Genomic DNA, 24,077 nt, shown 5'->3' with positions numbered 1-24,077 from the left:
GTGAAATACATGATGTTTTTTCCTTTTGTTGTACTTAATATATAATCAACTGTTAAGATCTTTTATTGGTACAGATCCTTCTTGATCTTCACATCAACAATGTGAACGAAGTAGAGCAACTGGGACTCTCCCCACTTTATTGATCTGAAATACCAGTTCAGGGAGGGTAAGTGAATGTTCCAAGATCACATATCCAATAACACTGTGGGTCTGGAACAAGATACCACGCCTCTGGATTCAGTGATATCACATTGCTTCCACGTCCCCTTAAGAATCAAAGTAATCTTGATCTCACCTTGAAGTTCAAAGCATTTTTGTTTACTTGCTCTAGCTAGTTCCTGGGCTTCAATCAATTCCTTGCGCAGATGCTGAATTTCTTGTTTTGCCTCAATTTCTGACTGTGCACCCTGCAAGTCATCTGACAAAAATATGTTTATTTTAAAAGCAAGAGTCAGTATCACACTATAACCTCTACATCCACGTATTAGCCATCTCTTTCATGTTTAGACATGCACAGTTAAAGAACATAGCACAACTAAGTTAAGTAAAATTTAGAAGCAAATTATATTAAGCATTTTAGTCATTTTGCCCTGGACAAAGAACACAAGTACAGTTAAATATATATTAGTAATTCATAGCAATGGTATTATAAAACATATTAATATATACTAAGTTATACATTTCACTCATGTAGAGCTCATGTAAGGCTTGACATTCAGTAAGATGGGCATAATGCCAGTCTTCTTTATTTTGAAATTGCTTGATAACAAGTCAGTAAAATTTCACTTGGAACTGGAAATGGAAAACAAAAACAAACTTTTCTTCAAGAAAAAGTATTTTAGCATTATTTCCCCAGTTGTGGGAAACATAAGAAATCTCCACCATTCTCACTTTGTCATCAGTATTTCCCCAATGCTACACACACAACAAATACCTGCTCAATAATTAAATGATGTAATCTAAATGATTTTATCAAAATAAATTAGATCCAGCATTACGTCTCAAATATGTCCCGTCCTTCAATGTCTTTCCTCTCGTCACTCTGCTCATCTTTTACCGTATTAAAATTTTTTGCAATTTTTTAAAAGTTTATTTATTTGTTTTGTGTGTGTGTGTGTGTGTGTGAGAGAGAGAGAGAGAGAGAGAGAGAGCAGAGACAGAGATAGAGACAGAGAGAGAGAGAAAGCACATGAGTGTGAGGCTCTGTGCTGTCAGAGCAGAACCTGAAACAGGGCTCAATCTCACGATCCTGGGATCATAACTTGAGCTGAAATCAAGAGTTGGATGCTTTAACTGACTGAGTCACCCAGGTGCCCCAAAATTTTCTGCTATTGAACACTGCCTGAAATAAGTATATTATCAGTTAGACCATATTCTTCTGGTGCATTCTATTTGACTATTACTTTGGCTTACAAGTAGCTCAGGCATAACTACTAAAAAAAGAGCCAAGAGGGGCACCTAGCTGGCTTGGTTGGTAAAGCATCGGGGTTGTAAGTTTGAGCCCCAGGTTGGGTATAGAGATTACTTAAAAATAAAATCTTAAAAAAAAAAAAGGCTAAAAATAAAAGTTTACAATATGATTACAGCTGGTCTTAGATGTTACATACCCATATTTTCATACTCCTAGACTATATCCTACTTTTTCCTGCAGGGAAAAGTAATTTTGAGCTTGGTTTCATTTATTCTAGTCAACCTATCAATTCTTCCTTCAAATCTCTTGGTAAAGAGGGAGGCATGTAAACAGAGAGAGATTTTCCAGTTGGCAGGAGCACTGTCACAGCAACTACAAAATTTCTCTTCTAACACCACACATTAGAGTCTGCAAAAGTCCCAGCTGCCCATCTCTGGATTTGTCATTATGTAGGACAATGTCGTTATTGTCAGGAGTATTTAGGAGGGATGTGTCATGATGCCTGCACCTTGTTTTCAAGTGGGTTAGCAAAAAAAACAAAAACAAAAACAAAAAACAAACAACAAACAAACAAACAAACAAAAAAACCACACCAAAAACTACATAAAATCCTTCAGTGGATAATTTCTTGGTTCTCTGTGTGTGTGTGTGTTTAAATTTTATTTTTATTTATCTATTTTTTATCTTAAGAAAAAGTTTTTAATATTTATTTTTGAGAGTGTGCATGTGCGCGTGTGCGCACACACACACATACACACACACACACACACACACACGAGATGGGGGGAGGCAGAGAGTGAAGGGGACAAAGAATCCAAAGTAGGTTCCAGGCTCCAAGCTGTCAGCACAGAGCCCAATATGGGGCTCAAACCCACGAACTATGAGATCATGACCTGAGCTGAAGTTGGATGCTTAACCGACTGAGCCACCCAGGCGCTCCAGTTTATTTATTTATTTTTCAAATGTTTATTTGAGAGAGATAGAGCACACAAGAGTGGGGAAGGGGCAGAGAGAGAGGGAGACAGAGGATCTGAAGTGAGCCCTGCACTGACAGCAGCAAGCCCAACATGGGGCTCGAACTCAGGAACTGTGAGATCATGACCAGAGCCGAAGTTGGATGTTTAACTGACTGAGCCACCCTGGCACCCCTAAGTTATATTTTATTTATTTTGAGAGAGAGAAAGAGAGAAAGAGAGGGAGGAGGAGGGGTAGACAGAGAAGGAGAGACAGAATTCCAAACAGGCTCCACAGCCCAACGTGGTGCTCTATCCCAGGAACTGTGAGATCATGACCTGAGCCGCAATCAAGAGCCAGATGCTCAACCAACTGAGCCAACCAGGTGCCACTGTTTGTGTTTTTTTTTTTTTTTTTTTTTTAACTTAGCCCTTTTGACATTTGGGGCTGAATAATTCTTTATTCAGGAGGCTGTCCTGTGGATTGTGACATGGGTTTTTGTTTTTCTTTTGTTTTTTGGTGCAAAAAGGTGATTTTATTAAAGCACAGGGACAGGATCCATGGGCAGAAAGAGCTGCCAATTGTGAGATGTTTAGTAGTTTCCCTGGTCCCTACTCATTAGATGCCAGTAGCATTCCTTCTGAGTTGTAATAACCAAAACGTTTCCATATATTGCCAAATGTCCCTCTGGGGATAAAACTGCTCCACGTTGAGAACTACTGTTCCATCTTAATAATTTGATAACCAAGAACAAACAAATCTATACGTAGACTTCTCTTGCACAGAAGCACTGATTAGTACCTCTGAAACTGCTTTTTGTATATTCTAAAAGTGATCAAATAAATACTGTAGATAAAGAGAGCCAGGTTTCTCATCGTTGGAGAATAGAATTAAAGATATGGAAACAGGGAAGACCAAATTAATCCTGTGGTGTAGGGTACGAATTAGAGTATGAACTCAAATAGATCTGAATGTGTAGACAAATGTAGATGTAGAAATAAATACAGGTACATGAGGCTGTATATATACACATACACATATGTGTGGGCATAAGTATATGTGTACATCTATTTCTTAAATGTCTGCTGAGTGGGCCTAGAAGCAATGAACACACCAAATACTCAGATCTTAGTTTCTAAATATTATTCTCCACTGAAAGAGAACTAGAGCTCTTTGGAGAAATTGTTGATTTCATTGCTAAGGGTAGGAAAGTACAAGATGAACGTAAAACATCTTTTGGGTCAGAAAGTAGGAAAGGGTTTGAAGAATGGTTGGTTCATGTTGAAAAGATACAAGGGGCTCCCACTGGCCAAACATGGGACAATGTGAGCATCAAAATAAATAATGACAAAGAAAGGTTATAAAGCCACTGAATAACACATTAGTCCATGATGTCACAATGATATAAATAAAGAAAGGAAGGAAAGAAAGAAGAGAGCGGGAGAAGGGAAGAAAATTCTTCCTTATATTAGAAAGCCAGCTGACAAATGTAGAAGGAATGAGAATTAGGAAATTACTATTTGGCAACTATTACAGTAATAATACTATATAGTAATATTCTATATAGTAATAGAAGCCTCAGTAGATGCTACCACTAAGTAGATAAAAGTTGAGAAGTAACAGGATATGTATACAAAGTTAACATCACCAGTGACAGAACAATTCAACATCAGTTGTCACTTGATATGATGTCCAATATTATTACTGAGGAACATTGCACAAATAACCATGCTTTTCAAAAATGTCAATGTCACGAAACACAAAGACTGAGGAATTGTTCCAGATTAAAGGAGAACAAAGACACATGATACTGAATACAATGTATGACTCAAGATATTCTCTTATAATGACATTATTTTTCTTTATAAAAGACATTATTGACACAACTGACAAGATGTGTGTGAATAAGGTCTGTGAATGTGATCATGTAATATATCAATGTTACTTTCCTAACTGTGAAAGTTATATGGTGGCTATGTAAGAGAAACAGGAAATAAACACTGGAGTATTCAGGAGTAAAGGCTATCAGGTCTGCAATCTACTCTCAATTGGTCAGGGAGAGAGAGGAAAGTGGATGGAGGAGGGAAGGAGATGGATAAATCAAATCCTGTAAAGTGGTAACAGCAAATGCAGTGAAATGTTAACATTTGGAGAAATCTGGATGAAGAGTACATGGAATTCTTTGTTCTATTCTTATAACTTTTCTTTAAGTCTGAAACTGTATTAAAATTAAAAGTTAAGGTGTGCCTGGGTGGCTCCGTCGGTTAAGCATTTAAGTCTTGATTTCGGCTCAGGTCATGATCTCACGGTTTGTGAGACTGAGCCCCATGTTGAACTCCATGCTGACAGCGTGGAGCCCACTTGGGATTCTCTTCCTCTCTCTCTGCCCCTCCTCCACTCATATGCTTGCGCTCTCTCTCTCTCAATAAATAAATACACTTAAAATTTAAAAAATACTTTACTAACATAAAAAGTTAAAAGAAGCATTTCTAAAAACACATATCTATATATACATACCAAAAAGAAAAAAATCAAAATAAAGAAAATATGACAAAACACTAACAACTGTTGAATCATAAATATATGAGTGTTTTTGGTACTCTTCAACTTTTCTTGTGTTTGAAATTTTTCATAATTACAAAAGATAAGTGAAATTACCAATCTCAATGCTACAATCTTAGAATAAGCACCAATCATTTCTGTCCAAATTCTTGCCCTTAACCTTTCCCGCCCTTCTGCATTCTATCCTACACGGGAATATTAAAGCAATTCTCTTACTTGGATCAAGAACCTATATTGACTTTCTTTTGTATCAAGTGCAGACATCTTTATCTGACTTCTAAATTTCTCCACAATCCAGTCATTACTTATTTTCCACTAGTCACTAATATACTCAATCCCTACTAGTCTCCTTAGTAGCTCTGCCTCATGACTACTTTCCTCACACACTTTTGCTCATGCATTCTCTTTTACTCCTCCAAGCCTGCCATCCTTTAAAGCCCAGGCTGAAGCCTCTGCATCTAACCCCCTGACATCTAACTCCTAGTGCACAGTGGTCTCTTGCCTGATTTCAAGCGCTTGACAGTAAAACCTAAGCAAACTGATAAGCTCTTTACAAGTTCTCTTAATTGTTCAATAGCATTTTCTTTCATTAAAATTTTTTTTAATTTTAGAGAGAGAGTGTGGGAATGGGGAAGGGGCAGAGGGAGACAGAGAAAGAATACCAAGCAGGCTCCACACTCAGCGCAGGGTCCAATGTGGGGCTCAATCCTACAACTCTGGGATCATGACCTGAGCCAAAATCAAGACTTAAATCCTCAACCAACTGAGCCACCCAGGCACCCCTAGTTTCATTTTTTAAAGGAGCATGAACCCATATAGATACATAAAAGTTTGGAAGAGACCTACTCATTTCATTTTACAAATGAGGAAATAAAAGTCCAGAGATCTGAAATGGCTTACACATCTGGGAAGTGGTAGAGAGAGGACTAGAATTCTCACTCTAATCCAATTGTCTTTCCATGGTAACTTCTTAGTTACATCGCAGAAATCAGCTTTAATTAGCATCCGTTCCCAACAACCAACTCTTATTTTTTCTTCAGAAATAAGAGGGTTCCTATCAGGGATTTCCTTTTAGTAACGCATGTTAAATGCATATATGTTTCACACTTACGCTCCATACTCTATGGAAATACTATATACTCCATCTAATACAATGCTAGACATACAATAGGCACTTAACTATCTGATTAATGATATAAAAGGTAACCAAAGATTTGCATCTAAAATGTGTAGATTTAAAAAATAAACATAATAATCATATATGAATTAATACAATAACTAGAGAACTATTTCATTTTATAAATGAAGAATCATATATAATCCATCTTTAAGGTCTATTAAAGCAGACAGTTTTTGTCTGCAGCAGAACAATTCCCTTGATCAGTGATGTTGTGAAACAAAACTAATACTTGTTTTTTAAACTAAAAACAATGGAACAGATTTTATGTTAAGTAATTATGTTTCAGAAAACTAAATATAATCTACACATTAATAAATTGTGCTAAGAAGGGATTTACTATTTGCAAATTATTTCTTTGTACCACATAGGAAAAAGGACTGGCATTTTAATTAGAGCAAATAAGATGCCATGTATCAAATAATGGACACATACAAATTCTACATAGTGTTTGATCATAGAAGTTGAAGATACTGATCAAAAATCTTTACAAATCTAATCTAATCTAATCTAATGTAATCTAATGTAATCTAATGTAATCTAATCTAATATACACAAAGACTATATTCAAACTAGTCAAGTAAGTACTGTACAGATCCTGTTTACAGAAAACCAAGTGCCATTTTTTTTTTTTATCAAAGACCAATAAGCAAATCTTTTTCTGCTAAGGTTGATAAGTGCACACTGTATTTCATATGGTTATGTGGGAAAATGCATTATTAGTTTACTATGGCTTGGATCCTCTCTCATAGTGCCTTACTTTTGTCACAGGAAGGGATTTTTTGTATGAAGCTACTTCACAATCTTGGGGAAAGTGTTGTGATGAGGACTGGTGGAAAGTGTTTAGATGAAAATAAGTGAAAGCCTTTCTAAGCCAAATCTATTTTATTTAGATGTGCAAGTCAAACAGAAATAAATGTTTTTTAGGAACCATGATAAAGTGGAAAGATTAACAGAATCTGTTTTCTCCTTCACATAAATAGTGTATCCTTAGAATTGCCTGGTGTATGTAGTCTGGGCTAGGGGCCAGCTTTTCTTAGACTAAGGCTAAATTCTGTAAAGAGATCCACACCATAGAAGAACCCACGAAATGAATCAGCCCTGGCACACAGAATACAGACAAGATACCCTAAACTGAATTTGGTGTTTTAACTTAGAGGTTTTAACTTAAATTCTGGAGGTTTGATTTAAAACCTGACCTTTGCTTTAAACATGGTTGAGATACTCCGGATCATGTGGAAACGGGCCAAATCAAAGCACTTCTTCCCAAGTTCTATTTTGCATGTGTGTGTTGAAGGCTGACGTAGCCTCAACGTCATGATAGTTACCTCATCAACTAACAGAAGTGATCTGGCTGAGGCAGCTGGCCAGGTGAATGTGCCCTCTTTCTACTACAACTGCTGTCCCTTTGGAAGGTCTGGCAGTTGCAGGCTTGGTTAATGAGAATAACCATCACAGTGCAGAAAGATCATTTTTCCGTCATAAGTATGTGCAGCCATGTGAGATAGTCCTAGGTGGCACCCTAACTATGAATTTAAGTTTGGCAGCATCCTTTTACTGTCGGTTCTTGCTTCTTTGCCATTCCTTCTGACCAGCTGGGTTCTTGACAACTGGTTCTTTTGTTGGCTCCTCCATCCTCCCCATTGTCCTCTTCTTTCTCCTTAAGTTCTCCCTGCTATAATGGTCCAATTCTCTTATGCAGAAAATTCCCAAACACGTTACTGCCTTTTTTCTGACCAAGTCTTACCTTTCATTACATTTGTGCCACATAGCCTGTGCTCCATCACACTTGTGTTCTTGTACACTTCCCTGTCTCTGACAGATGTTATTCAGACTTTAAACATTATTTCTACTTGTAAATGAAGGCAGTATTTTAAAGAAATGCATGGCTCCTTTTCCCTTCTTGGCATACTCTGACTTATCTTTAACCACCTCATTTAGGGAGCCTATCCTGACTACTGTTCTACCCAAACCCTGCCCTAGCCAGGAAGTTAGCTGTGCTCTCCAAAGTTTCTACCACACCCATTAAAACATTTACTATACTATCAACATATCTCTTTCCTCCATAAGACTGCAGCCTCCTCATGTGTCGTATCTCTGTATCTCTTGGGTCAATAAATATCTCAGAAATAAGTGAAAATGACTTTCTGGTCCTACTTTCTGTCTTGCACTTCCAACTGCATTTCTGGTTCCTTGGATGACAATACAAAACTGGAGCACCTCTGAATGTGAAAGGAAGCACTTTTAATAATTGTGCTGGGACCATGGGCATAAATGGTTCCAGGCAAACCAGAATCTATGTTCAGGTCACCCTCTCTGTTCAATGATGTGAACAGGAAGTGATGTTTCACACTTAAACCATCACTTTCCTCACAGGACATCTCTTCTTCCAGAAATAATATTCTTGTTAATAACACTACCATCCTTTTAGTAACTCAGGGTCAAATGCTGGAATTCTATCTAACTTCCATTTATCTCTCATATTCAGTTCCTTAGGACTACAGATTCAAGGTAAGATTACTGAAGGAAAGATGATAAAGACAAGAACAGGGACCCAAACTGGATTTTGTTCTTTGTTTAAATTTTCACAGCAGGCATTCTAGTTCATACTCTCAATGATTACCTAAGTCTCCTAACTGGTTGCCTTACTTCCAGCCTCTACCTATTCCAGGTCATCCAACAAATCGCCCCAAAATACAGGTCTCATCATATCATTTCTGCACTTAGAAGCTATAGAATTCTGCCAAAAGAATCACTGCAATCTACAAAACACTCAAATGATTATGTGAACAAACTTTAATTGTACTTGTCAAACCCAACCCAAATTATCTAGCTTGTGGTTTCTAATATTCCCTTTGTCTAAGAAGGTATCTCGGTCTTCTCCTCTTATAATCATACCCGCTTAAAAAAATCTGTATCTCGATAGATAAGAAAGGTAAGAAAAACAAAAAAGATCTCTAAAAGAAAAACAAAAAAATAAATAACTGTAATGCTATTATCACACTGCAAATAACAAGCAATTCCTTAATATCAAGTATCTAGTCAGTATTAAAGTTTTCCCACTGTCTCAAATTCTTTTTCAGTTGGATTGTATGAAGTTCCAAACAAGGTTCACACACTGCATTTAGTTGACATATCTCTTAACTCTCTTTTAATTCATAGGCTTCCCAATCCTCCTTTCCTTTTTATCCACAAACCTTGCAATTTACTTTTGTGTGTCCTAGAAAATTCTCCACATTCTGGATTTCGCTGTTGTATCCCCAGCACCTCATTGAGGTAATGTCCCTAGTTCTTTACACATCCTGCAAGTTGGCAGTTGGATCTAGAATCCCAACCAGATTCAGGACTCAGTTTTTGTCACTGAATAGGCCATATGTGTATGACACACTTTCAGGACCATCTCAAATGACACTTCCCTCATGAGGTTCAAATTGCCTTTCCTGCCCATCTTCCAAGATAAACAAAAAGGAACAAAAAAACTGCCCATTCTTTCTTTCTCTGTCCTTAACCACCAGGAAGCAGCTTATTATCTATATCTCTCCTATCACCAATTGGACTACAAACTCCTTAAACCCCAAGGACAGTCTTATCAGAGTTTAAAACCACTGAAGTCCCTGGCATAGTTCCTTACATAGAGCAAACTTGCATTAGATACTACTTAGACTGAATTCTGGTTTTCTTTTTACCTTTTTGGGGGAAATGATTAAACATGCATAAACTTGTGGTTCAAGTCACATCTTTATTTCTCCCTCAAAAATGTCATAAATTGGTTGAAAATAACATTTCAGGGAAAAGGCACTACTGCTATCCTCATTTTATTTATATCTCATGGTGAATATTTGATCTATTTCATTCTCTTCCTCATACTAGGTGATTAACACAAAAGGTAGCACATTATAATTCTAAATCAAGATTGACCCTTTTTTTTTTTTTTTTTTTAAGAAGGGAAAGAATAAAATTTAAAAACAGTGGTTCAGGGGTGCCTGGGCGGCTCAGTCAGTTAAGCGTCTGACTTCAGCTCAGGTCATGATCTCACGGTTTGTGGGTTCAAGTCCCGCATTGGGCTCTGTGCTGACAGCTCAGAGCCTAGAACCTGCTTCAGATTCTATGTCTCCCACTGTCTCTGCCCCCCACCCCTACTTGCACTCTGTTTCTCAAAAATGAACATTAAAAAAAAATTGAAAAGAAACAAAAACAAAAACAGCGGTTCAAAAAGTCAAGCACAGGGGTTCAATGAGGAAAAAAAAAGGACAACTACTTTGTACTACTTTGTACAACTCTCAAGGTTAACCCTATGGCTTAATAATTGATATTTTTTCATTTAAGAGAAAAGTTCTGTCAGCCTACTAAACCTAATCATAGAGATTACAAAGCATAACCACATACAATCAACCATAACCCAAGTGCTTCTAATAGGTGCCAGTGAATATATTATTTTCAAGAAATTACACAAGTCTTACAAAAGAGAAACAATGGAAAAACAACCATTTAGGCTTACCACCACTAACTGCTTCCCCTAAAAGATATAGTAGGAAATAATAGTTTTTAAACCCCATAATCTTATTCAATTAATGAAAAGTTACTCTTTAACACATAGGTCTGCTTTTGTCAATTACCAACATCATTATTAGCAGTGTCTTCATCATGATGCTTAACAGGTTATGTTCCCAGCACCATGGTGAGTGATCTACATGCATTATCTCATTTAATCCTCACAATAAATTTCAATTTGACAAACGAAAAAAACTGAAGCACAAAGCGGGTAAGCAATTTGCCTAAGGACAAATTACAAATAAATGGCGGAGCTGGGACTGAACCCAGAGCTCTCTGACTCAACTTCTTAGGTAGAGTGTGTCACTTTCCTAACACTCTATGGTTTTATAACTTTGATGTAAGAGGTCTATTGTTAATTCAATCAACAAATAACTGAACATCTGGCATTGTGGTAGGCAACAGGATAAAAGTAAAATATAAAACAGACTGACACATAAAATCACAAGAGCACTAGTAACAGTTGAATATAATTAACACAAGCATAATTGTTACTTATAAATCAATCTGCACTTGGCTGCTGAAAAGATTTCTGGGAGATTTCTATAGTAAAAAAAGACCATAAAACAGCTACTTTTGTATGACAGGTGCTCATTACTCTTGTTTCTCTATGTTCCCACAAAGGCCCAGGGGTTCCGACAGTTTTTGAGCATCAGTAACAGTTTACACAGCAACAGTATTGCATTTCTGAGAAGAATCAGAAATGCTCCAAGATGAGACTTCTAGACTATGCAAACATTAACTCAGACTTATTACTACAACGCTAGAAAAAAAAGCATGCCTCATCAACACCAAAGGTCACCTGGGAAGTGCAGATCAGTAAGAGTGCCAGAAAAGTACTGGAAACTATGATTGTACTGAAAGACAGGTTGACAATTGTGCTGCCTGGGCCAGTAATCCTCAGAGCTTCCCTTAGTAATGGAATTCAGTCAGAGGTACCTCAAAGAGTGATGTGAGCTTTACTATCCAGGGGGAAGAAGAGAGAAGGCCAGGATGCCCAGATTAAGGATCTCTAAAAGAATCTGGGTAATCTCTTTGTTAATTCCTATCACTGACAACTAGGCCAGCAGCAGGGTCATATAGGGTGAAACTAAGGCTTCCTTATATAATCCAAAACCCAGGGTCTGGACTAAGAGATTCCTTAAAAGCCCAGCCAGAAGCATAAGCATCTCTACACAGAGAAACTTCCACAGGCTGTTTTTGCTCATTCCAGACAGTTGCCTACGGTTAGTCCAGTGGGCTGAACTTATATGTCAACTTATCCTGTATACAAAAGGCAATATAAAAGAGACTATATGGTGACAATCACAAACTTATCAGTAGGCCACCCAAAGCACTTTATTTTAAAAACACTTCGATAAATGTTGACTTACTTACTATTATTATCAGTCTAAATAAGTAAATATCAAGAAATAAATGTAGTTCTCATTTAGAAGTGATATGAGTGAAAGTTTATTACATGCACTGCTTATCTTAGGCCTACCTAAAATTTCTAGAAGACTGTCCTAAGAACCTGGGGATGTTTACTGGAGGATGAGGGCCAGAAAATGAGGAAATTTACAACTGTTACCATATGACAACAGAGAAAACAGGTAATTCTTTCAAGAACATTAATATTTTCTTCTCTTTCTAATTTATGTTAAAGGTGGTAATGAGCTTCTCTCAGCAATATAAAGGTAAACACAAAAAAAAAACACAGCTGCATTTCATATTCCTACCATTTACCACTCTGCCCTTCATAACCTTGATTGATCCAAATTATTTTACAATTGAAATATTTTCATTTGAAGCATCGGCACCAACACCAACATTTTAAATTTTAGTTCCTGCTACTTTAGAGAACCTATCTTAATCTTTTAACTAAACTTAAAACTTCACATAAGACATGCAATTTTGTGGTAAATCTGATGCTCTGATTTAAAATGTTATAAAAACATGTTAAAGTACCTTTTAATAGGGACACTTTAGCAAGAGGTTCATTTAGGTCTTGCTCATCCATTTGGGCGTCTGCAGGGGGGGAAAGATAATTACAAACAGTAATCAGCTCTATCATCAAGCTATCACTATCAAAATAAGTAAGTGAAATTTATACAGGTATTGTATTTGGATAGGTGAAAGTAATTTTAACAATATATCCAAGGTTCAAGGGAGTATCTCCACAAACGGAAGGAGACTGTCTTTTCCCCCAAACACAAACTTTGAAATCTCCACTCACATTAACCTGCATACCTAAACTGCTCAGACAGTAATAATAATATCTGTAGATTTGCAAATACTACGTTACAACTCACCTGTAGTGTCGTTACAACTCACCTGTAGTGTCGTCACTACTCTTTTCCTTGCTTGGACTCAGAGTATCCGACAAATCAGATTCCTTTGCTCTTGCCTGGTTTTCTACCAAGAAAAAAAATAAAAGTAGAATCTCATTACAACTATATCAATAAAACCACCTTAGGCTTTGAGAGCTCTAAATCTACTGATATGCAAAATACTTTTAAAATTAACTGAGGTCACTGCCTCTCTTACTTCTTCACCACTCCACTCCAAAATGGAATGCTGGTTATTACACGTGGCTCATATTAAATTATAATGTGGATCGTGTCTGCTGTGCAGAGGGCTGGGGCTTTTGTCAAGGCTGTCCACTGGCCAACTAGAAACAAAAATGAAGCAAGCTTTGCTAAAGTATGCAGAGAACTGCAACAAATATAGCAAAGTTCCAGGACAATGTGGACATTGTTTGAAAATGATGAAAGGAAATGGCTCTCTTATATAAAAACACTAGTTAGGTTGCCTTAGCAATAGTTATACCAAGTTTTGGGGTTATTTGCAAGTGCTGTGCTGCCTGATCCAATGAAGATATCTCAGGCCCTGTTTTCAACAAATTGGTCTCAAAAATCCTAATTATAAGCCCACCAATGTTATTAAAGATGACCGGCAATTAGATCCTTATCTCTAATGGCACATCTGCATGTTCTATGGCGTGCATTTGAATAGCATTTACAGAGATGGTCATTTCCCCGTTCTCCACAAGGCCTCAGCCAAGTTTTATATCCCAGGATTTAGCTATAATTTGGTCTCTGCATTAATTCACACATGAGCTCTGTTTCAGTCAGGCTAGCCTCTTTACAGGGCTGAGACATGCCAGCTCACTACGATCTCTAACTCTTTGCTTGAGTTGATATTTTGCTAAACTCAATGACCATTCTACTTGGCCTATTCATTAAGATGCAGCTTAAGCCCCAATACCTCTAACAAAGTCTTCATTTCTCCATCATGCTGCTCCTTTTTATTGCAGCTTCTCTGTGTCATATGATTTTGTAATTAATCATGTCCTATTTTATATTCTATGTGTATATATGTATCTGATTTCTTTAGTTAGATTATAATTTCCCTGGGCATATGATTATTTTTTTATAATGTTATGCTGTTGGCTATACTGTTTGTGGTAATACATACCAAACATTTAAATGTGCGTATCTACTTCTAGTACTTCTAAGGAAAAAAGACTTCACATAGTATTAAAAGGATGTTCATTACAGCATTGTTCATTATGGAATGGAAAACATTCAAGATATATTCCTTACTATTAAGTAAAAATAAAGGTTGCTAAAGAACAGTGCATAATATGACCCCATTAAGATTGAAAATAGCTATACATTTAGCTATGAATTTTCAGTTGTGCATATTTATTGAAGTCTAGAAGGATCTACAACAGAGATACTCATGATCATATCTGAAGGTAGGGTCATGGCAGATATTTACTTTCTAACTTCATAATGTCATACATCGTTTGAAAAAATTATATTATTTTATAATCAACTAAATCAAGAGATATTTTCCATTTTGAAAGTAATCAGAAACATCCAAAACCATTAATATTAAAATATATTTAATAATATTAGAATGTAACTTATTATGACCATTTCATTAAGAACATCCTTAGAATTGGTGGCTTAATTTGTGAAATAGGTGACAGATTGCAAGAAGACTCTTGCTTCTTTTCTCACTGCCATTTCTAGTCCGAGGCCAACTGCTGAGAGACACAGAGCTTAGATTAGAAGTGAAGTCACTGACCACAGAGGCCCATGGGAATCCAATCTGTGACCTCTGGTGCATTCACAGTGTGCTATAATCAGACATTTCTGAATGTTCTAGTTTTAATCACAAAGTTACAGTCTCAAACAAGGCAGGCTAATACTTCTAATCTATACACAGAAAAGGGATGACTGTGGGAGAATAGAAAAATGACTGTCTTCTGATTTTAAAATTCTTGGCAATTTTATGATCAAGATACTGAGGTAAACCAAGAAGACTATATTTTCAAAAGTATTCTTCTGGCTTAGAAGGAACTCTATCTTATATTAAAGTATTAGCTGGGAAAGTAAAATTAAAGGTGGGACCAAATCTTCCATTAAGATCTTACTAGAATATTAAGTTCCATGAGGGCTGGGATTTTTGTCTGTTTTGTTAACTGCTATCTCCCCATTGCAGAAAACAGTGCACAGTGCATAGTAGGTGCTCCAAAATCAGATGTTTGAAGGCACAAGTCTACTTTGAGTAAGAAGACAAAGTTTTGAGCAAGTCAAATTATGGTCCATCACTGTTATGTCCTGATATTACAATTATTATATGGAGGCAAACCAAATCTACTCAAGAATGAAACACAGGACACAAAAAAAGAGAAGTAGAGTATCTCCTTCTTTTTAAAACATCCATTCTTTAGCTATGAAGCAGCACCCAACTTTCTAGTATTAGCAAGTCCTGGGGCGCCTGGGTGGCTCAGTTGGTTGCCTCTTTGTTTCAGCTCAGGTCATGACCTTATGGTTCGCAATTCTCTGTCTTGCCCCTCCTTCACTCTCTCTCTCTCTCAAGATAAATAAACTGAAAGAAAGAAAGAAAGAAAGAAAGAAAGAAAGAAAGAAAGAAAGAAAGAAAGAAAGAAAGAAGGAAAGAACCCTCCTTACTGGTTGATTTTCTGTGCAGTACTTAATCATTAAGATACACACCAATAATATATAGAAGGAAACAGAAGAATAGCTACCAACACCAATATCAAAACTGTTCCCAAACTGGAAAGTCTGCAAGGTGACTATTTTCACTGTATCTCTGAGAAGACATTATGATGGATGGGCAAAACACTGGCCAGAGACCACTTCCTATACCAATGGAACCATTAGTTGGAAAGGAAAGCAAGAAGGGAAGTGAGAACTAAACATTTGTTGAATACCAGAACAATGTTTCTTGCTTTGTGAGCAATATTTCATTAAATTCCCACAATTAAATATTGTCAATTCTATTTTACACATGAGGAAACTGAAGTTTAAAGAGCTAAAGTGAGTTGCCTGAGGGCATACAGCTAGTTAGTGGTAGTACCTGGGGTTGAAACCATCTGTTTTATCTACTAGTATTCTTTCTACTTCCACCCTAAGACTACAGTAAACACACAATGACTACGAGTTGAGTTAGGGTTTAAATAGAAAGCACATGCAACCTATGATTATATTTTGCATTAGATGAAATATCTGAAGGAAACACTTAGACTTGTAACAGCTGGTAATTAGCAATTTCTAACAACTGATATTTTCTTTTTTTTTTTTAACGTTTTTATTTATTTTTAAGAGACAGAAGGAAACAGAGCACAAGCAGGGGAGGAGCATAGAGAGTGGGAGACACTGAATCCGAAGCCGGCTCCAGACTCTGAGCTGTCAGCACAGAGCCAGATGCAAGGCTTGACCCATGAACCGTGAGATCATGACCCGAGCCAAAGTCAGACGCTTAACTGACTGAGTTACCCAGCTGCCCCACAACTGATATTTTCCATGCAGAGAACAAATCCTATCAAAAATGTCACTGATGAGAGCATTTTATTTATTTATTTTTATTTTTATTTTTATTTTTTTAATTTTTTTAACATTGATTTATTTTTGAGACTAAGAGAGACAGAGCATGAACAGGGGAGGAGCAGAGAGAGAGGGAGACACAGAATCTGAAACAGGCTCCAGGCTCTGAGCTGTCAGCACAGAGCCCGACGCGGGGCTCGAACTCACAGACCGTGAGATCATGACCTGAGCCGAAGTCAGACGCTTAACCGACCAAGCCACCCAGGGGCCCCTGATGAGAGCATTTTAAAATAAAACGATTTAGCCAAATCCAAAAGAAATATTTTATAGCCAGATATGAAATTCTTAAAATGTAACTTATTTTATCTAGTTTGTTACAAGGATTAGTGTACCTCTGTACATTAACCGTGAGAAACGCTTGTAAAATGTTGACTGCTGACAAAAAAATCTCTGGGTATGTAAAACTTGTGTCTATATTATCAATTTTAACAGATGTATTTTATTACTTGTGTGGACTTACTTGCTATAATTAATAAATGCCCTTATTATTGGACACTTCCGTTTTCTTTTTTTGCTTTAAAACATTGATGTAAATACCCTTGCATATCTGTCTAATTTGTTCCTTAACATAAAAACCCAGAAGTGGGATTGCTGGATCAAAATGCATGCTCTTTAAAGCTTTCAGCACATATTTTATGGCCAGGTTTCAAAAGCAAATGTAAGGTGGCACAAATCTTTTTCAATAATTACATCATATAATTTCAAGCAAATATATTCTAATTCAGATGTATTAAATAGAAGCACTAAAGTAGCAAGATATTTTTCTTTAACTAAGAAGCACTGATTTTTCCCCCTTAGGCTCTCCTTGTACTTCAGAGTGCTGGCTATTCAACTCATCTGATTAGGTGCTTCTGTGGTGAAGTAAAAGCTATGTTGAAGTCTGCTCTCATCTCACTTTAATAAGATGAAATAAATTGCCACATGTACTAAAAATAGTTCATTGCTCTGAAACCCAATGCCTGTTTGCCAGAACAATATTAGTGATGCATATTCTATGCATTCTTTCCCCAAATATGGCATCTGTCATGCACAAAATTCAGAACGGAAGCCACCAGATACTTGAAATAACATTCTTCTTTTAAATATTTTTAAAAGTCGAAATGGATTCAGTTACGTTCATAAAACAAAATGTACTGAAGCAGAGTATTTGAAACTTTTATCACTCATTGTTTTAACTGGCCAAAAAGATTGTGAATCTAGTTATAAATTTTATAGCGGTATCTTCTGATGAAAGTCTTAGGTATGATAATGATAATGAGCGTATCATACCAAATTTATTTGACCAATTTCCCTAATGCATAAAAGTGACTCGACAATATAATGCTTTAAAACTCACTTTTCTTCTCTGACAATTGTAACAGAAAAGAATTAATAGAATAAACTATTTCAATTTATAAGACTCTCATCATAAAATATAAGAAGACCCCACATAATCACTTTTGTTTAAATCAAATTGAGTTGCCGAAAATTAACAAAATATAAATTTCATAAGGAATGTTAAAGGCATTAACAATTACAGAAACAGAAATGCAAGCATTTTTCACCTGTTTTACATTGTTTCATTAAAAGATTTACATTGTGTTTAATTAAAATTTTATATCAAATGTAACAAATATCAAATACAAAACCTGAAAATAATGCTAGAAGCAAGACAGATCAGAACAAATCTTTTACTACCTAAAGAATCTACTTCAAGCATTAAAAAAAAAAACCAAAAAACCCCACACATATATACCCATTTAAAAATTAAAAAGAAACTTTCTAATTAAGATATCCTTCTTACAACAGAACTCCGACTATTTTATATTATATGATACCATTACTGGATTGCCATTTGGTGAGCTATAAGAAATAAATTGATGGTTAAAATACTATGACCTTGGAAATGTACACTAACATCTATTGTCCAAAAGAATAATTTTCAAAACCCACAGAAAACCCACAGAAAACAAACCTTTTGAAAGCTTTGTTTCTTCTACCACTTTGGTTAGATGCCCCTCGACGATCAGCTTCTCTGCCAAAGAAAATAAACGTTACTATCCAAGCCCAAACCGAGTAGCATTTCCCTGAGCGGGGCAGTGTAACACATTCCATGACCAAATTTAAAGATGATAATATTACTCCCATGACTAGGCTTGTACAAAAACTTGAAGCTGGAAGGAGAACTAAGAAAACTCGAACTATAATTATAACAGCACAATCAGATTAATGCAGAAATCTGGGGGCAGGGGGACAATTTGTCTTTTATTTTCATTAGTTTTTACCTTAGTCAAAAAGCCTAGACCGTTTTAAAAAGGATTCATAACAAATAAACCCTCTTTAAATCAAGGATATGAAGTTGAAATAAAGGAATTCTGAGAAAGTATGTATTTAAATAAAGAATACAAATTAGGTTATGCCAATAGTTTCCCAATTGATACAATTCAGCACAGATGCATATATGACATGCTTCAGTAAAATGAATCATTTTAGAAGAGCCAAATATTTAAAGATATTAAAACAAATATTGTTTTGTTTTGTTTCTTTCTATAGGTGATTCTCTGTAAATGTATAATATACAGCTTCTTCATAATTTATTTAAATCCAGATTTTCATATTCTATGCTTCACTGAGAATGGTATCTATTCTAATTATCCCCTTATTTAATCCTGTATGCCAGCTGGTCTCCTTGAATTTACATGTTTGCAGTATATGAAGTCATTTCTCTATTCCTTCACTCTTCAAATCCAATGTAGCTTGGACTCTATACCCACCATCCAACCAATGAAACTGCTCCAAGATTACTATAACCTCCAAAGCCCATGGCTCCTTTTAATAATTTTCATTTTGCACAGGCTCCTTGCAGTATGTGGTACTATTTGCCCCTGCCTCCTTAAAAAAATTTTCTTTAAGTCTAAGTAATAGATTTGGATAATTTTTAAAAAGGTAGTCCTACAAGATGTATAATGTAGGCTGTCCTTCCCATCTTCTGTTCTACTCTACTCCATTCTTGAATTTCACTTCCTAGAAGCACAACATTGTTTTTGAAGAAGGAACAACGTTTTGAGCGCCTGGGTAGTTCAGTCCAGTCCACTAAGCGTCCAGTTCTTTATCTTGTCTCAGGTCATGATCCCTCAGTCGTGGGGTCGAACCCCACATCAGGCTCTGTGCTGAGTATGGAACCTGCTTGAGATTCTCTCATTGTCCCTTTCTCTCTTGGCCCCTCTCCCCAGCTCGTGCTCACTTGCTCTCTCTCAAAAATGAATAAACATTAAAATACAATACAATACAATACAATACAATACAATACAATACAATACAATACAATAATATTGTGTTGGGGTTCACAGGTGGCTCAGTTGGTTAAGTGTCTGGCTCTTGATATCAGTTCAGGTCATGATCTCACCACTCATGAGATCAAGCCCCATGCGGGGCTCTGTGCTGACAGCACAGAGCCTGCTTGGGATTCTCTCTCTCTCCTCTCTCTCAAAATAAAGAAACAAACACTTAAAAAAATACCATGTTGGGGCGCCTGGGTGGCGCAGTCGGTTAAGCGTCCGACTTCAGCCAGGTCACGATCTCGCGGTCCGTGAGTTCGAGCCCCACGTCAGGCTCTGGGCTGATGGCTCAGAGCCTGGAGCCTGTTTCTGATTCTGTGTCTCCCTCTCTCTCTGCCCCTCCCCCATTCATGCTCTGTCTCTCTCTGTCCCAAAAATAAATAAACGTTGAAAAAAAAAATTAAAAAAAAAAAATACCATGTTGAGCATTCAGTGCATCCTTTCAGTTTAGAAGCTCCTATCTTCCATTCTGGGAAATTACCTTCTATTCTAACAAATTCTGTTTCATTTCTTTTCTCCCACTCTCTCCCTTCCTACACTCTGGAAATCTTATTATTCAGATGTTAGATCTTCCTCCTTTGTTTCTTAAATAAAACCTCAAACCAGCTCATGTCTTTTTTGTTATATTTTCTGGAATATTCCCTCTACTTTCTCTTCCAACACTAACTCAAAAAGATATATGCACCCCCGTGTTCACTGCAGCATTATTTACAATAGCCAAATATGGAAACAACCTAAGTGTCCACTGATGCATGAATGGATAAAGAAAATGTGGTGTGTATGTGTATACACAAATACACACAATGGAATATTACTTAGCCATTAAAAAAATGAAATCTTGCCTTTTGGGATAATATGGATGGACCTTGAGGGTATTATACTAAGTAAAATAAAGTCAGACGGAGAAAGATAAATACCATATGATCTCACTTACATGTGGAATTAAAAAAAACACACACACACAATCTCATAGATAAGAGAACAGATTGGTTGTTGCAAGGTAGGAGGGGTGGGGATGAAAGGAATGGGTGAAGGGGTTCAAAGGTTAAAAAAAAAATGACCTTAAGCATAATAATGCAGAACACAAAACCATATGTGAAAGGACAGACAGATCTGCCCTCATATAAATTAAAATTTTCTGTATGACCGACCACTCACTAAAACACAGCTAATGGGCCAGTGACAGACATAGAGAAAATATCTGAAAAATTAACAGATAAAAGGTTATTATTCAGTCATTCATTCATTGAACAATTAATTAGGGGCTACCTACTATGTGCCAGATACTGTCTTATGTGCTGGAAACATCAGAATGAACAAGTGACAAAATCCCTGCCTTTCTGGTTCATACATTCTAATGGGGTGAGGAGGGAGAGAGGATAAAGAAACAAACAAACAGTATGTCAGATGGAGGCAATGTAGAAAAATGAAGCATGGAAGAAGGAAAGGGAGTATGGGGATGGCAAGCGAAAATGTGAGGCACTTCAAAAACGAATAAGAAAAGTCAAACACCACAACAGAAAAGGGGCAAAGAATAACAACATTGAATTCACAGGCCAAGAAAAGCAAATGTCTAGTAAACATGTGGAGTTCAGGGTCTACCCACTGAAACAACGCCATGGCCTTATGCACTTATCAGTTCAGCAAACATTCAGTACCAGGAGGGGTGTGTAAAAGAGTAATCTTGTGTCCTTCCGGCAGGAGTGTAAATTGGTATCATTTTATTTTTAGAGGGTAATTTTGACAGCACCTATGCAAATGTTGAAAGGACATGTCCTTTGATCCCACAGCCCCTATTTTATGTATAACCCTGGAAAGAGACAATTGTACAGATTTTCAATGCAGCATTGTCTATATTTATGGAGTGAAAATTTTTTTAGTTCTACCAGGAAAAAAAAAAGGTGTTAATTAATATTCAAGATCTCTGTCAACAACAAATTCACTTTAAATAGCACTAACTACCTGCTATATTTGCATAACTTCTAAATGTTGATGCCTAGTCTAACTCTCTCGTAGGTCTCAGAACATGTTTGTCTAACTACTTCCCAAACATCTTCACCTAGTGACCCCATGAAAACTTAATCTCACCATGTTTAAAATGGAATTTATTTTCTCTTCCTTTCTCTTGGATTGATTTGGTATCTCTCCTCTCCTCATCCATAGCCCATCATTCACATCTCTAATAAGCTATACTGCAGGTATCTATTGATGTCTACCTTTCCCAACATACTATGAACTCTTTGAGAAATACACTCATTCCTTCAAATATTTACCGTGTGCCAGGTGCAATACTAAGTACTTCTCATGGATTACCAAGGTAAATGTGATAAATACAGGAATTTAGAGTCTAGTGACAGCAGGAAGTTATCTCATCAATAATTTAACTCCCATCACAATTCTTACATATAAAACAGGTTCCACAAATGTTGTTACATGAATACAGCAAAATAATAAAATAATATAAATGCAGACTTTGAAAGGCATTCCAATCTTTCTCTAGTATGTTGAAGATCTAAGTAGCACCTTGTTTAAAAAATTATAAACATACATTAAGAGTAATTTATTACTCAGGGCACCTGGGTGGCTGAGTAGGTTAAGCGCCCGACTTTGGCTCAGGTCATGATCTCACAGTTTGTGGGTTCAAGCCCCGCGTCGGGCTCTGTGCTGACAGCTCACAGCCTGGAGCCTGCTTCAGATTCTGTGTCTCGCTCTCTCTCTGACACCCCCCCCCACACACACACACTCTGTCTCTCTCAAGAATAAATAAACATGAAAGAAATTTTTTAAAAAAGGGTAATTTATTACTCAAAATGCTCACCTTTAGGAAAAAATCTGAAGTCCCTACCATGCCTTACAAAGTCTATATTATCTAGCTCAGGGGTCAGCCAACTAAAGCCCCACAGGGCCAAAAACAGCCTGCTGCCTGTTGAGTAAATAAAGTTTTAGAGGAACAAAGCCGAATGTATTCGGGTACATACTGTCCTCGGCTCCTTTCCACTAAAATGGCAGAGTTTAGTAGTTGCAACTGAGAATTTATAGCCTGCAAAGCCTAAAATATTTACTACCTGGCCCTTTATTTAAAAAAAAGAAAAGAAAAGAAAGAAAACATTTTTATTGTTCTAAAAGTGCAGTTTCAGACCAGTTCTAGTTTTCACACAGTTTCTCTCTCACACACTCTTTCCCCAGATACATGTACTCCTCACTTAGCTTAGTCCCAAATCTGTTCAAATTCCCTATGTTACCTTTGTTGCTACCTATTGTCTTACATTCTTTTATTTTTCTTCAGTGGACGTATCACTACTTGACATGTTATTAGTTTATTAGTTTTTGTCTCCTCCAGAGACTGTAAACCCCATGAAGGCAAATCTTTCTTTGTCTTGTTCATTTCTGTACCCCTACAGCTAAAATAATGCCTGGTATATACATAATAGATGCTTAATAAATATTTGCTGAATGAACTGAATATCTATTTTTAAAGGGATCAAACTTGGAAAAATTATTTGAATGTTTTCATCATTCTAAAAAAACTAAGAATTAAATATGCAAAAAGTTTTGCATAGTACTAGTATCTAAGTGCTAAATAATAATTATCTGCTGCTATTGTCACTATTGAAATACGTAAGGTTAGATGATCAAATCTGATGAGTCATTAGTGGCCTATAATCAAATAATTGAGGAAAGGGATGCTGTTTTATTTTAATGTTTATTTATTTATTCAGAGAGAGAGTAGGGAAGGGGCAAAGAGATAGAGAGAGGGAGAGAGAATCCTAAGCAGGCTTCGCACTGAGCAATGTGAGGCTCAATCCCACTCAACCACGCGGGGCTCAATCCCAGATCATGATCTGGGCTGAAATCAAGAGTAGGATGCTCAACCAACTGAGCTACTCAGGCACCTTGAAAAGAACACTGTTTTAAAAAAAGCTTCTAACCACTGGTTCTCAAACTTGGAGTGAACACTTCAATTCTTTGGGAGCACTAAAAGTCAGAGGCTACTCAGAGACTCAGACGAGAGCCTCCATATAATGATAAATGCAGCTCTTGAAAGAACTATTTGGCCTGGCACAACTGAAAGATAAAGTACAGGATTTTCTTTCTTTTTAAAAACTCCCTCTTTTTGAGGGACACTCTAGGGAGATAATTATTCTTTTCCCCTCTTTTAAAACCATACTTATTTATTGTGACAAATAACATACAGAGAGGGACAC

The 24,077-nt window shown here is 36.6% G+C and overlaps 1 protein-coding gene across 34 annotated transcripts in view; it reads right to left on the bottom strand.

The window, feature by feature from the left end:
* The window catches only part of LOC122487360 (sarcolemma associated protein), a 151,115-nt gene that overhangs the window by 17,337 nt on the left and 109,701 nt on the right, over window positions 1-24,077 (bottom strand). For 22 of the 34 annotated variants that reach the window (XM_043587717.1, XM_043587725.1, XM_043587722.1 and 19 more), the window contains 4 exons: window positions 18,510-18,569; window positions 12,969-13,049; window positions 12,603-12,662; window positions 296-418 (listed from right to left, as the gene is read on the bottom strand). In XM_043587717.1, coding sequence (XP_043443652.1) covers window positions 296-418; window positions 12,603-12,662; window positions 12,969-13,049; window positions 18,510-18,569 — 324 coding nt within the window. The remainder of the gene's footprint in view (window positions 1-295; window positions 419-12,602; window positions 12,663-12,968; window positions 13,050-18,509; window positions 18,570-24,077) is intronic. The other 12 variants (XM_043587737.1, XM_043587747.1, XM_043587748.1 and 9 more) reach the window with 1 other exon arrangement.

Source organism: Prionailurus bengalensis, chromosome A2 (assembly GCF_016509475.1).
Source record: "Prionailurus bengalensis isolate Pbe53 chromosome A2, Fcat_Pben_1.1_paternal_pri, whole genome shotgun sequence".
NCBI classification, from domain to species: Eukaryota; Metazoa; Chordata; class Mammalia; order Carnivora; family Felidae; genus Prionailurus; species Prionailurus bengalensis.
Note: the sequence above shows the minus strand (reverse complement) of the source record. Positions and strands in the feature narration are given on the sequence as shown.